Raw genomic sequence first — 13,664 nt, 5'->3', positions numbered from 1 at the left:
TGAAAATATTTCTGTTTGGTTCAACAAAAGCAAACAATCTTTTGTTCCTTTTATCCTATGTGTCAACCAGGAAAAGTGCATTCTTTGATTCTGGTATCTTTGGAAAAAATGTCTTCAACTGAAGATATTTCTTTGTTGGAATTTGGACGTGGATTTAGATACAGGAGACGCCTTTCTATCAACCAACATGATTTAGAATATGAACTGGCAGAAGAACTTGTAAGATCAACAGTTTGGTTCCAAATTTTCTTTGATTCCACAAGGTGTTTGTGTGGTCATCATATTAACTGCTTAAACTGTGTCTTGTTTTAATAGGACAACATTGCAGAGAGAGTGTGTTGTGGTGTCTCATGTAAGTGTGCTGGTCCACCAGGTGACAGGGGTTTTCAAGGACTACGAGGGCAGAAGGTAAGTTTTAAAAATCTTCACATATCACAGCATTTTGATAACTTCAGATAAATAAAATAAGTGCTTTTTTCTCTTAGTGGACTGTTCAATCTTGAATTGTTCACAACCAGTGAATTTGCCATGGGTACCTTTCAGTATATGACATTCATTTAACATAAAGTTTTGTAATTGCATCCAGTATTTGAATTTGGGATCAGATCCCCTTTCTCCCCGCTCCAAACATAAGACAGCCAGAACTGATAAAATTACTATAACAAAACCAAAATGAAGTAACAGATTTCTTCAAAAAATCATTAGGTTTAAAAGGAGAGGACTTGTCCCTGAGAAGAATCTTTAATAGTTGGTTAAATCATGTATGTGTCTTTGTGGAATTATTGGCAGTGCGTTCTTTTTAAAGTTAATGATACTATGGCAAGCATTATAATGACAGATGAGGAACCTCATTAACTCAAGAACCATTTTATTTTTTTTATTTCAAAATATACTTTGTTCAAAAATAAAATTATGTACAATAAACCATTCAATGACTCTCAATCCTTTACAGATGTTTCTATTACGGGCTTTACATTTCCACACTTTTGGCCACCCACCTGGCGCTCTGTTGTTTGATCTTTCCACACCATTGTTGAGGGGTCTACTCCCCGCCACCCGACCCCTCCCACTCCCATGGGAGAAGAACCCTAGACTGTGGTCCTTCCCCACCGGGCCCTTGCGGTGGCTGCACTGAGTTTCAGTGCATCCCTCAGCATGTACTCCTGCAGCCGAGAATGTGCCAGTCGGCAGCACTCTCCCGCAGACATCTCCATGTGCTGGTAGATCATCAAGTTTCGGGCCAACCAAAGAGTGTCTTTCACTGAGTTGATGATCTGCCAGCAGCACTGGATGTTGGTCTCCGTGTGCGTCCCCGGGTACAGCCCGTAGATCAGAGTCCTCTGTTATGCAGCTGCTGGGGATGAAACGTGACATTAGCCCGTCCATCCTCCTCCACATCTTCTCTGCGAACCCATGGTGTGCAAAGAGGTGGGTTACTGATTCCGCCCCATTGCAGTCCTCCCATGGGCAGCGGGGTGTGGAGACGATGCCCCGCACGTACAGGAGGGATCTGACTGGGAGGGACCCTCTTACCGCCAGCCAGGCGAGGTCTTGGTCCCTGTTGGTGAGGTCTGGCGATGCGGCATTTTGCCAGATGAACTGGACGGTCTGCTCAGGGAACCACCCCACTGTGTCCATCACGTCCTTCTCCTGCAGTGCCTGCAGGACATTCCATGCCGACCACTGCCTAATGGCCCCGTGGTCAAAGGTGTTGTCCTGGAAGAACTTTTCTATGAAGAACAGGTATGGCAGCAACGACCAGCTGACTGGGGCGTTGCGCGGGAGTGGGGCCAGACCCATCCTTCGTAGCCAGGGCAACAGGTAGAACCTGGGCATGTAGTGGTACTTGGTGCTCACATACCTGGGTTCTACACACAACCTGATGCAGCCAGAGACGAAGCTGGCCATCAGGGTGAAGGCGACATTGGGGACGTTCTTGCCCCCATTGTCCAGGGACTTGTGCATGATGGCCCGTCTGACCCTCTCCACCTTGGATCCCCAGATGAATCTGAAGACAGCTTGGGCGATTTCCTGTTGTGATAAACACAAAACAGACCGGGCACCATGACTCAGAGAGTGAACTCAACCAGTCTCATACAGCCGGGGGAGGTGACCATCACAGAACCTGGTTACAGTTAGGATGACCCACAAATACACAAGCGAATAACTGTAAAACCCAAGCTACAATGTATCAATAAATGAACTGGAACTTCCCACCATAATCCCACAAAAACAATCAGCAGTGCTGGAATTGGAAATGCAGGGGCGGGCTGTCGACTATGCCCCTCCTACCCCTCCCCCGCCCCCCCAGAGCGTCACAATACTATTATTTAAGAACAGAAATGAGGGGCTTTCTAAAGGCACCTTAGCAGTATGGCTAGCTAAGTGCTGTTCTAATAGCTATTAAGCAGACATGTTTGCTGGATGATGAGCACAAATCACTCAATATTCCACGTTTCAATGTTGCAAAAGAATAAGTCAAAAAGGAAAGGAAACAACGTAGCATTGTTTATCAAGGAAGAAGCAAAGCAGTGCTGGTCATGATTTCGATGCAGTGAGCAGAGATATGGGATTGTTCGGTGTGAATATTGAATAAAGAAGGGAAAAGAAGACATGGATGAAGCAGTCAAAAGTCCCCAAGTAATAGCCACCTGATAGGGCAAAATATAAATGAGAAATATCAAAGGCGTGTATGAAGGGAACTACAATTATCATGTGTTTTTAATTTGTGTATTGATGGGACAAATTAAATTGGCAAGGGTATTGAAGAAGAAGAATTTGTGGAATGCATCAGGTTTTACTTCTTAGCATACCAGATTATGAAACCTATTTGGAAACAGGCTACTTTAGATTTTGTCACATGCAATGAGGAAAGATTAGTAAGAAATCTTGTGGTTAAGGATCCCATATGAAGTTATGACCATAATGTAGTAGAATTTTAGGTGCAGTCTCAAGATGAATATCCAAAATTCAAATCCAGTGTCTCCAACTTAATGAAGATACAAGATACAAGTTCCAGCAATTTGTCCTCTTGCTTTCCATGACATCCTGGGACACATCTAGACAGAATCTGTTGATTATTCCACCTTTTATTCATTTTAGTACTTCCAACACCACCTCCTTAATAATATTGGAATGTTCCAGGACTTACTGTTTCCTCCCACGAACTCACTGGCTTCATGTCTTTCTCCATGGTAATATAGACAAGATGTATTCAATTAAGGCCTTGCTCATTTCCTGTGGTTCCATGAATTGATTATCTTTATGATCCTTAAGAGGACCTACTCTCTCTCAAGCTACCGTTTTAATATAACTATGGCATCTCTTATAACTTTCCATTATCTTATTTGTCAGGGATAGCTCATGGTCCCATTTTCTCCTCCTTGAATCTGCTTCTACAGCCCTTGTAGTCCCCCAGGAACTTGCTTATTCCCCGCTGTCTATGCTTGACATGTGCTTCCTTCTTTTTTTTCTGACCAAATACTTAATATCTCTTCTAAACCAGAGTTCCCGAATTTTGTCTCACTTCTGAAAAATTTCCTCTTGCCATATGTTCTATTACATGCAACCAGCCATTCCCGATTATTTTTTCTGCAAGCTCCTGTCCAATATCACCAAAATTATGCTTCCCTCAATTTTCTCTTCGAAGGGGGCTTTGAAGGGTGTGTGTCAAATTGTGTACATTATGGAGACACAAAGCAGGAGTTTCAAGATAATGGGGCATCATTTAAAACTAAGGTAGTAGAAATTTCTTCTTGCAGATGGTAGTGAACTTTACCCCAGAGAGCTACATAAGCTAGGTCATTAGAAATATTGATAATAGACCAGGGAATTGAGGACTATGTGGATCTGGCATGAGAGGTGGACTGTTGTAGATCAGCCATTATCCATTGAATGGCAGGACAACCTAGAGAAGCCAGGGGGCCTACTCCCACTTCTGCTCCTACTTTCTTGTGTTCTTGTGCTTAGAAGCAAAAATGGAAGGTAATATGCAGGATATCATGAGCTGGAATATATTAGTCCATGGTGCAGTGACAGGCCTGATTGAAAGACAGTATCAATAAAGATAAAGATACAGTTCTGACAAACATTAACTGTAGTTCTCCTTGCACAGATGCTTCCTCAGCTGCTGAGTGTTCCGGCTTTTTCAGTTTTTATTTCAGATTTCCAACTTTTACAGGTTTTTGATTTTCAAATAAAGAGGAATTCTCTTTACATGTTTTTTCTCTTCTTTCTTCTCCAGGGTTCTCCAGGAATGAAAGGTATTCCAGGTTATCCAGGTGATGAAGGCGGAGCAGTAAGTAAATCGACGATTTATTATAGTCTTCACATTATAAGATAAAAAAGTGCTTCTAATGCATCTATTTTTAACATCAAGCTACACAGATGCATCTTCATCTTTTCAGTTTTCTTTCAGAAAGCATTGTTCTCATTTTTGCTGCATAAGCCCCCACCTCTCTGTCAACTTTATCTGCCTTCCCAGCTCAGATAATTACTGTTGCATTAAACACCAAGACACACCATAGACTGGGAACCAATGCCACATCCAGTTGACTGTTTTTGAATTTACAAGCCTTAATACCAAATGTTGGTAAACTATTTGATGTGGAGATTACCATAATCAAAAGTGAGCTTGTCCATATATATATATACACATTTGAGGCTTTACAAGGCATCAGTCAAACAGCACTTGGAGTACTGTGAGCAACTTTGGTCACCTTGTCTAAGAAAGGAAGCACTGGCATTGGAGGGGATCCAGAGAAGTCTCATGAGAGTGCTCCCGAAAATTAAGGGTTTAATGTATGAGGAACATTTGATGGCTCTGGGCCTGTATAGAAGAATGATGAGGGATCTCATTGAAACCTGTTGTATACTGAATGGGCTAGATAGACTTGACGTAGAGATGATGCTTCCTATCGTGGGGGAGTCTAGGATGAGAGGGCACAGCTTCAGGACAGAAGGATGTCCCTTTAGAACAGAGATGAGGAGGAATTCCTTTAGCCAGAGGCTGGCAAATCTTTGCAATTCATTGCCACAGATGGCTGTGGTGGCCAAGTTACTTGGAGCATTTATGGCAAAGGTTGATGGGTTCTTGATCAGTAAGAGTTGTCAGAGATTACAGGAAGAAAGCAGGAGAGATGGGGTTGAGACGGATAACAAATCAGCCATGATGAAATGGCAGAATCAGGTTTAATATCACTGGCATATGTCATGAAATTTGTTATGTAGCAGCAGTACATTGCAGTACAAAATAAAAATGTAAAGTACAGTAAGAAGTATATCTATATTAAAAACAAAGTTAAATAAGTTGTGAAAAAGGAGAAAAATAATGAGGTAGTGTTTATGACTACAATGTCCACTCAGAAATCTGATGCAGAGGGCAAGAAACTGTTCCTAAATCATTAATTGTGTGCGTTCAGGCACTTCTACCTCCTTGCTGAATGTACCAATGAAAAGACAACATGTCCAGGGTAATGGGGCTTTGAATGATGGATGCCACTTTTTTGAGGCATCTCTCCTTGAAGATGTCTTGGATGCTGGGGAGGCCAGTGCCCATAATGAAGCTGGCTTAGTTTAAAAGTCTTTGCAGCTTCTTTTAATCCTGTACTGTGCCTCACCATACCATAGAGCAGCCTCAATGGGCCGAATAGCCTAATTCTGCACATATGTCTTAAGTATGGATTTATTGGGATAACAGAGAGGAACAGGAAATTAATTTGACATCCATAGCAGTCTGCAGTATACTACCTGAACATAACAAGGAGGAATTTTAGAGCATGTGTTGGTTATTTTTGGGACTTGTATGATAATGAACCAATTTCAGAGCTGGCCACTTTAAATGGGCATTGTGTAATGCAACATAATTAATTAACAGTCTTGAAAGAGGTGCCATGGAGAGAAACAAACATAATATGATGGAGAGCACCATACACAAAATGCTGGAGGAACTCAGCAGGTCAGGCAGCATCTACAGAAAAATTCCTGAAGCAGAGTCTCGAAATGTTGACTGTTTTCTCTTTTCCATAGATACTGCTGAGTTACTGCCTGGCCAGCTGAGTTCTTCCAGCATTTAACAGGAATTCTGCAGATTCTGGAAATTCAAGCAACACACATCAAAGTAGCTGGTGAACGCAGCAGGCCAGGCAGCATCTCTAGGAAGTGGTACAGTCGACGTTGTCTCGGCCTGAAACGTCGACTATACCTCTTCCTAGAGATGCTGCCTGGCCTGCCGCGTTCACCAGCTACTTTGATGTGTGTTTCTTCCAGCATTTTGTGTGTGCTGCTTTGGATTTCCAGCATCTACAGATTTTCTTGAGTTTATAATATGATGAAGTTCTTTTTTAAAATGGACACTGATGAGATAATTTCTAAGATATAGAATCCTAAATCTACAGGAAAGAAATGACAATGATGTGAGGCAAAAGCTGGCTAAGATAGATTGGGGATTCTGATAGTGTGCTGGCAATGGCAAGCATTTCAAGAGTATGTGAATGATCTATAATAATTTTTAATTTCTGTTTGGGACAAAAATAAAATGTAGGGGAGGGCAGATGTCTCAGCCATTGTTAACATGATAAATAGACATAGCATTGGATCTGGTCTGAAGAATAGGCCTAAGGACTAGGATCAATTTCCAATGATGGGAGGCATGGGTCAAAATTTAAGGATATGAGAGAGGCCACTTGAGACTGAAATGAAGAGAAATTTCTTCACTCGATGATGATGATGATGATGTGGACCCAGACCTGAGAGGCCTGAGTCGACATCGTCGCCGTCATCATCATCATCATCATCATTCACTCAAAGAACAGTAAAATTCTCTCTACCATGGAAGGTAGTTGAGGGAAAATCATAAAATATGCACAAAGAGGTATTAGGTACTAATGGCTAAATAGATCAAGGGCTATAGTGGGAGAAAGGGAATAGGCTACTGAATTTGAAAGGCAGCCATGTTTGTTTTGATTGGCAGGGCAAGCTTGAATTCATCCGCAAGGTTCCTCTTTGTTTGTTAACAAGGCAACCTCCCCAAAAACTCAGCAGTCTTTTATACCTCTCATCTATCAGCTGTGCTTCCTATGGCCTGGGAGTCCTAGATGTTGAAGGCTGCAAAGACAGGCAGATGATGCAGGCAAATGTGCCTTGACTTTATCAGGAGGAACTGGACTTCTTCCTTCCGGACTGCCATACTGACTTGACACGATTAACTTTGTGACATCAAGTTGTTCCTTCACCAAATTAGACAAGACCCCTGCATGTATTCTATCTACTTGTTTCCTGATCTCTACAACCCTGCTCCTTTCCCTCCTTTGTATACGTGTCAGGTCCAACCATGCTGAAACATTTGAATTATTTCATCTCTTTTTTTGTTTCTAATAGGGTGACAGAGGTCCACCAGGTATAAATGGAACTCAGGGGTTCCAAGGATGCCAAGGACATCGTGGGTTTAAGGTAAAGTGTCAAAAACATTTGGACTAGATGAGATTTAATTAACCTTTTAAAAAGTGATTACACTTTCTGTACAAGTAAATACATATAAATATATATTTTATCTCCTTTTTAATATAAAAACAGGGTGCCCGTGGATACCCAGGAGAAAAGGTATGTACTGATTTGATTTAGAATATAGTTCTATATTAGCACATTAACAGGTGACATTTAAGATATTCTAAAATATTGGGGTCTTAGATATCTTTTACAATACTACAAAGTACTTAATGTCTGCTTCTCAAATGAGGAATATTTTCCTGCCACTCTTTGGAACTGTAAGTTACCCTTAGTGTAACAAATTAGTAAAAAGAAACAGAAAGCACTTTGATGAGAATGTGTGAAAGAGAATAAATTGTAGAAAACAGGGAATAGGAAGAATGGAAATGTGACCTGGAGCTAGTCTGGACTTGATGGACCAAATTATTTCCTTTTGTGTCATGATAAATATAAGATAAAGTAAAGAATGATGGAGAAATAAGGATCAAGGAAAGGAATCATAGAGTGGAAAGGCTGCCCTGCTGAAAGCCCAGGTAACCACAGTTATACAATAGCAGCAGGATACAAAGCATATTTACGGTTGTCAAATCCTTTGGCGTTCAGGTAGGGGCAATCACATGAAGCAGAAGATGAGCATTTCAACTGTAAGTTATGGTGAGTAAGCAAGTACAGGGGATGAGCAAGTAGGTGAAATGAATGAGAATCAATACAGGGTAGTGTGAATTTCACACCAGGTTGAGGATGGAAATATGTCCAGGGGAAATTGAAGGAGGCAAGGACATGACTAAGACTATCATCAGATGCTGCCCTGAAATGGAACTCTGTGGTCTTTGCATTGAAGGTTGGAACAATTTGAACTGTACAGTTTACAAAGTAACTTGCACCACCACAGCAGCAAAAATTAACCCTTGATTTTGGATTTTTTTTAAAAACTTCAGCAAATGGATGAAAAAATAATTTCCACCCTCCATCACGTGCCTTGGGCAATATAATTTCACAGGAAAGTAGCCTACCTAGTTTCTGACCAACTAGACAACGTAACTGAACATTTATCAAGTTTGAAGGAAACAAAGCAGCCTAAACAAGGGAACATTAATGAAATACTAGAACGTTTGGTTTTGTGAACATTCCATTGGTTATAACAATACATTTCTCAGATTTTAGTCTCTAGGTGTGTAATGGCCATGCTTTCAAACTGCAGCATGCATCCTAAATATAAGGTAGTGTCTAGTAAACGGTACATACTGCTCAAAAATAAGAGTTATAGGATGAGATACTGAAGAAGTCTATCAAAGTTCAGTTGACTTAAATTGCAACTGTTGTATTTCTTGAAGGGGGAGAAATTTAGATGTAATAAAAGATCTAAAGGAAGGTCATCTTTCATTCAGGGGTATTCGTATTGAACATTGTAATCATTTCCCGTTCTAATTTTTATAATTTTCATTCTGCTTCCTCTAGGGTCAAGGAGGAGAACTTGGTCTTGATGGAATAGATGGAGAACAGGTATATGATCCATTTATCACTGTTAAGTTACCACTCTTTTAGACTTTTTAATAACTTGTCCCTTTGATCAATGTGATATTTGACTTTACATGTATTATTCAGGGAATAAATGGAGCAGTTGGAAAGCCAGGAGAAAGAGGGAGTGCAGGAGCACTGGTAAGTCAAATACTTTCCATGTACCAATGACACAGAACTGGGTGTAATCTTTTAAGCAGGCTGGCATTTAAGATGATAAGACATAGGAGCAGAATTAGGCGATTTGGCCCATTGAGTCTGCTCCACCATTTAATCATGGCTGATCTTTTATTCCTCTGCTTGGCCCCACTCCCCAGTCTTCTCACTGTAACCTTTAGTGCTCTATCCAATCAAGAACCCATCAATCTCTGGCTTAAATAAACCCAACGGCCTGGCCTCCACAGCTGTCTGTAGTAACAAATTACCCAAATTCGCAACCCTCTGGCTAAAACAATTTCTCAGCATCTTGGTTTTAAATGGACACCCCTCTATTCTGAGGCTGTGCCCGCTTGTCTTAGACACACCCACCATGGGAGACATCTTTTTCACATCTACTCTGTCTCGGCCTATCAACATTCGAAAGGTTTCAGTGAGATTCCCCCCAAATCCTTCTAAATGCCAGTGAGTACAGAGCCGGAGCCATCAAATGTTTCTAGTATGATAACTCTTTCATTCCTGGAACCATCCTTGTGAACCTCCTCTGAACACTCTCCAATGCCAGCATACCTTTCCAAAGATGGGGAGCCCAAAACGGTTCACTATACTCAAAGTGAGTTCTCACCAGTGCCTTATAAAGCCTCAGCATCACATCCCTGCTCTTATATTCTAGACCTCTTGAAATGAATGCATTTGCCTTTCTCACTACCAACTCTACCTGCAAGTTAACTTTTAGAGTGTTCTGTACAAGGACTCCCAAGTCCCTTTGCATCTCAGATTTTTGGATTTCCTCCCTGTTTAGAAAATAGTCCGCACATTTACTTTTACTACCAAAGTGCATGGCCATGCATTGTCCAACATTGTATTTCATTTGTTACTTTCTACTAATCTATCTAAGTCCTTCTGCAGCCTCCCTGTTTCCTCAACACTACCTGCCCCTTCACCAATCTTTGTATCATCTGCAAACTTGGCAACAAAGCCATCTATTCCATCATCTAAATCGTTGATATACAGCATAAAAAGAAGCAGTCCCAACACCGACTCCTGCAGAACACCACTAGTCACTGGCAAACAACCAGAAAAGGATTCTTTTATTCTCACTTGCTGCCTCCTACCAATCAGCCAATACTCTAACCATGCCAGCAACTTTCCTGTAATACCATGGGCTCTTAACTTGGTAAGCAGCCTCATGTGTGGCACCTTGTCAAAGGTTTTCTGAAAGTCCAAATATACGATATCCACTGCATCCCCTTCATCTATCATACTTTTAATCTCCTTAAAGAATTCTAACAGATTCATCAGGCAGGATTTTCCCTTAAGGAAATCATGTTGGCTTTGTCCTATCTTGTCCCATGTCACCAAACACTCCATAACTTCATCCTTAACATTTGTCTCCAACATTTTTCCAACCACAGAGGTCAGACTAACTGGTCTATAATTTTCTTTCTGCTGTCTTCCTCCTTTCTTAAAGAGTAGCATGACATTTTCAATTTTCCAGTCCTCTGGTACCAAGCCAGAGTCCAATAATTTTTGAGAGATCAGTACTAATGCCTCCACAATCTCTACCACTACTTCCATCAGAATTCTAGGGTGCAGTTCATCTTGTTCGGGTGACTTAAGTACCCTTAGGTCTTTCAGCTTTTTGAGCACCTTCTCCCTTTTAATAGCAACTGCACTCACTTCACCTCCCTCACGTCCTTCAACACCTGGCACACAATAAAGGTTGATGCAAAATACTCATTTAGTCATCTGCCATCTCCTTATCCCCCGTTATTACTTCTCCAGCCTCATTTTCTAGCAGTCCAATATCCGCTCTCATCTCAGTTTTAATTTTTACATACTTGAAAAAGCTTTTACTATCCAACTTTGATATTGTTTGCTAGCTTGCTTTCATATATCATATTTTCCCTTCTAAAAGTTCTTTTAGTTGCTCTCTGTAGGTTTTTAAAAACTTCCCAATCCTTTATCTTCCCGCTAATTTTTGCTTTGTTGTATGCCCTCTCTTTTGCTTTTACAATAGCTTTGACTTCCCTTGTCAGTCACATGGTACTAATTTGCCATTTGAGTATTTCTTCACTTTTGGAATACATCTATCTTGCAACTTCCTCATTTTCCCAGAAACTCACACTGTTGTGCTCTGCTGTCATCTCTGCCAGCAATTCCTTCCAATTTATTCTGCCAACGTTTCTGATTTCCTTTACTCTACTACTACTGCTATGTCAGACTTTACTTTCTCCCTAACAAATTTCAAGTTGAACTTAATCATATTGTGATCACTGCCTCCTAAGCGTTATTTTATCTTAAGCTCCCTAACTGCCTCTGACTTATTACATAATCAGTATAGCTGATCCCCCAGTAGGCTAAACAACAACCTGCTCTAAAAAACCATCTTGTAGGCATTCGCTCTCCTGAGATCAATTACCAACCTGATTTTCCCAATCAACCTGCATGTTAAAATCTCCCATGATGATCATAACATTGCCCTTTTGACACGCCTTTTCTATTTCCCATTGAAATCTGTGGTCCACGTCCCAGCTACTGTATATAACTGCCATCAGGGTCCTTTTGCCCTTGCAGTTTCACAACTTAACCCACAAGGATTGAACATCTTCTGATCCTATGTCACATCTTTCTACTGATTTGATGCATTCTTTACCAGCTGAGCCACACCACCTCCTTTGCCTACTTTCCTATCCTTCCGATTCAATGTGTAACCTTGGACATTCAGCTCCCAACTACAACCATCAATTATTGAGGCATAGGTGTTACTGAAGCTGTATTTTGTAATGATTATTTTTTCCAGCACAAGTTTGGATGTAATGTTAACAAATGAATATTTTATTTTGAATGGGGCACGACTGCGCAAGTGCGTGGAGGTTGGCCAGTGAGAACAGCGGGAAGAGTTTAAATGGAAGACAGATTTACAGAGTGGGCATCGGTGGAGTGGGCGACGGAGTAGAGGGAGACAGAGTAGGAAGGCTTTGGCTCAATAGGGCTTAGACGATAAAGGGTCGAGGCCAGGTAGGTTATCTGTTTAAAATAAAGACCGAGAGTATGCGTGTGAGGCTAGTTTTCTGTGTTCAGTGTCAGATGTGGAAGTCCTAGAGACTCCCGGCCTCCCGGATGACCACATCTGCACCAGATGTGTTGAACTGCAGCTCCTTAGGGACTGCGTTAGAGAACTGGAGCTGCAGCTCGATAACCTTCATCTGGTCAGGGAGAGTGAGGAGCTGATAGAGAAGAGCTACAGGCAGGAAGTTACCCTGGGACCACAGGAGACAGAGAAGTGGATAACAGTCAGGAGAGGGAAGGGCAAGAAGCAGGTATTAGAGAGTACCCCAGTGGCTGTCTCCCTTAACATTAAGTATTCTTGCTTGAGTACTGTTGGGGTGATGGCCTACCTGGGGAAGTAACAGTGGCCGTGCCTCTGGCACAGAGTCTGGCCCTGTGGCTCAGATGAGTAGGGAAAGGAAGAGGATGGCAGCAGTGATAGGGGACTTTATAGTTAGGGGTTCAGATAGGCGATTCTGTGGACGCAGGAAAGAAACACGGATGGTAGTTTGCCTCCCAGGTGCCAGGATCCGGGATGTTTCTGATCACGTCCACAATATCTTGAAGGGGGAAGCAGAACAGCCAGAGGTCGTGGTACATATTGGTACCAATGACATAGGTAGGAAAAGGGAGGAGGTCCTGGAAAAAGACTACAGGGTGTTAGGAAAGAAGTTGAACAGTAGGGCCTCAAAGGTAGTAATCTCGGGATTACCACCTGTGCCACGTGACAGTGAGTCTAGGAATAGAATGAGGTGGAAGATAAATGCGTGGCTGAGGGATTGGAGTAGAGGGCAGTGATTCAGATTTCTGGAAGATTGGGACCTATTTTGAGATAGGTGTGACCTGTACAAAAAGGACAGGTTGCACTTGAATCCGAGGGGGACCAGTATCCTAGCGGGAGAGTTTGCTAAGGCTATTGGCCATTGGGGAGAGTTTAAACTAGAATTGCTGAGGGTGGGAACCGAAATGAAGTGATGGAGGAAAGGGAAGTTGGCTCACAAATAGAGAAAGATTGGAGACAGTGTGAAAGGGAGGACAGGCAGGTGTTAGAGAAGGGACACACTCAGTCCGATGGTTTGAGATGTGTCTATTTTAATGCGAGGAGTATCATGAATAAAGCGATGAGCTTAGAGCGTGGATCAGCAGTTGGAGCTATGCTGTTGTGCCCATTACAGAGTCTTGGATGGTGCAGGGGCAGGAATAACTACTTCAAGTGTCAGGCTTTAGATGTTTCAGAAAGGACAGGGAGGGAGGCAAAAATGGTGGGGGCATGGCACTCTTGATCAAGGATAGAGTCACGGCTGCAGAAAAGGAAGAAGTCATGGAGGTGTTGTCTACGGAGTCTCTGTGGGTGGAAGTTAGGAATAGGAAGGGGTCAATAACTCTACTGGGTGTTTTTTATAGACCACCTCATAGTAACAGGGACATTGAGGAGCAGATAGGGAGACAGATTC

General features: G+C 41.9%; 1 protein-coding gene across 4 annotated transcripts in view; it reads left to right on the top strand.

Annotated features, from left to right (window-relative positions):
* LOC140199424 (collagen alpha-3(VI) chain-like) overlaps window positions 1-13,664 on the top strand; it is a 196,715-nt gene that overhangs the window by 121,380 nt on the left and 61,671 nt on the right. For all 4 annotated transcript variants that reach the window (XM_072261494.1, XM_072261495.1, XM_072261493.1 and 1 more), the window contains 7 exons: window positions 71-219; window positions 316-408; window positions 4,244-4,297; window positions 7,378-7,449; window positions 7,573-7,599; window positions 8,944-8,988; window positions 9,091-9,144. In XM_072261494.1, coding sequence (XP_072117595.1) covers window positions 71-219; window positions 316-408; window positions 4,244-4,297; window positions 7,378-7,449; window positions 7,573-7,599; window positions 8,944-8,988; window positions 9,091-9,144 — 494 coding nt within the window. The remainder of the gene's footprint in view (window positions 1-70; window positions 220-315; window positions 409-4,243; window positions 4,298-7,377; window positions 7,450-7,572; window positions 7,600-8,943; window positions 8,989-9,090; window positions 9,145-13,664) is intronic.

The sequence above is a fragment of the Mobula birostris genome, chromosome 6 (genome assembly GCF_030028105.1).
Source record: "Mobula birostris isolate sMobBir1 chromosome 6, sMobBir1.hap1, whole genome shotgun sequence".
NCBI classification, from domain to species: Eukaryota; Metazoa; Chordata; class Chondrichthyes; order Myliobatiformes; family Myliobatidae; genus Mobula; species Mobula birostris.
This window is presented reverse-complemented; position numbering and strand designations above follow the sequence as displayed.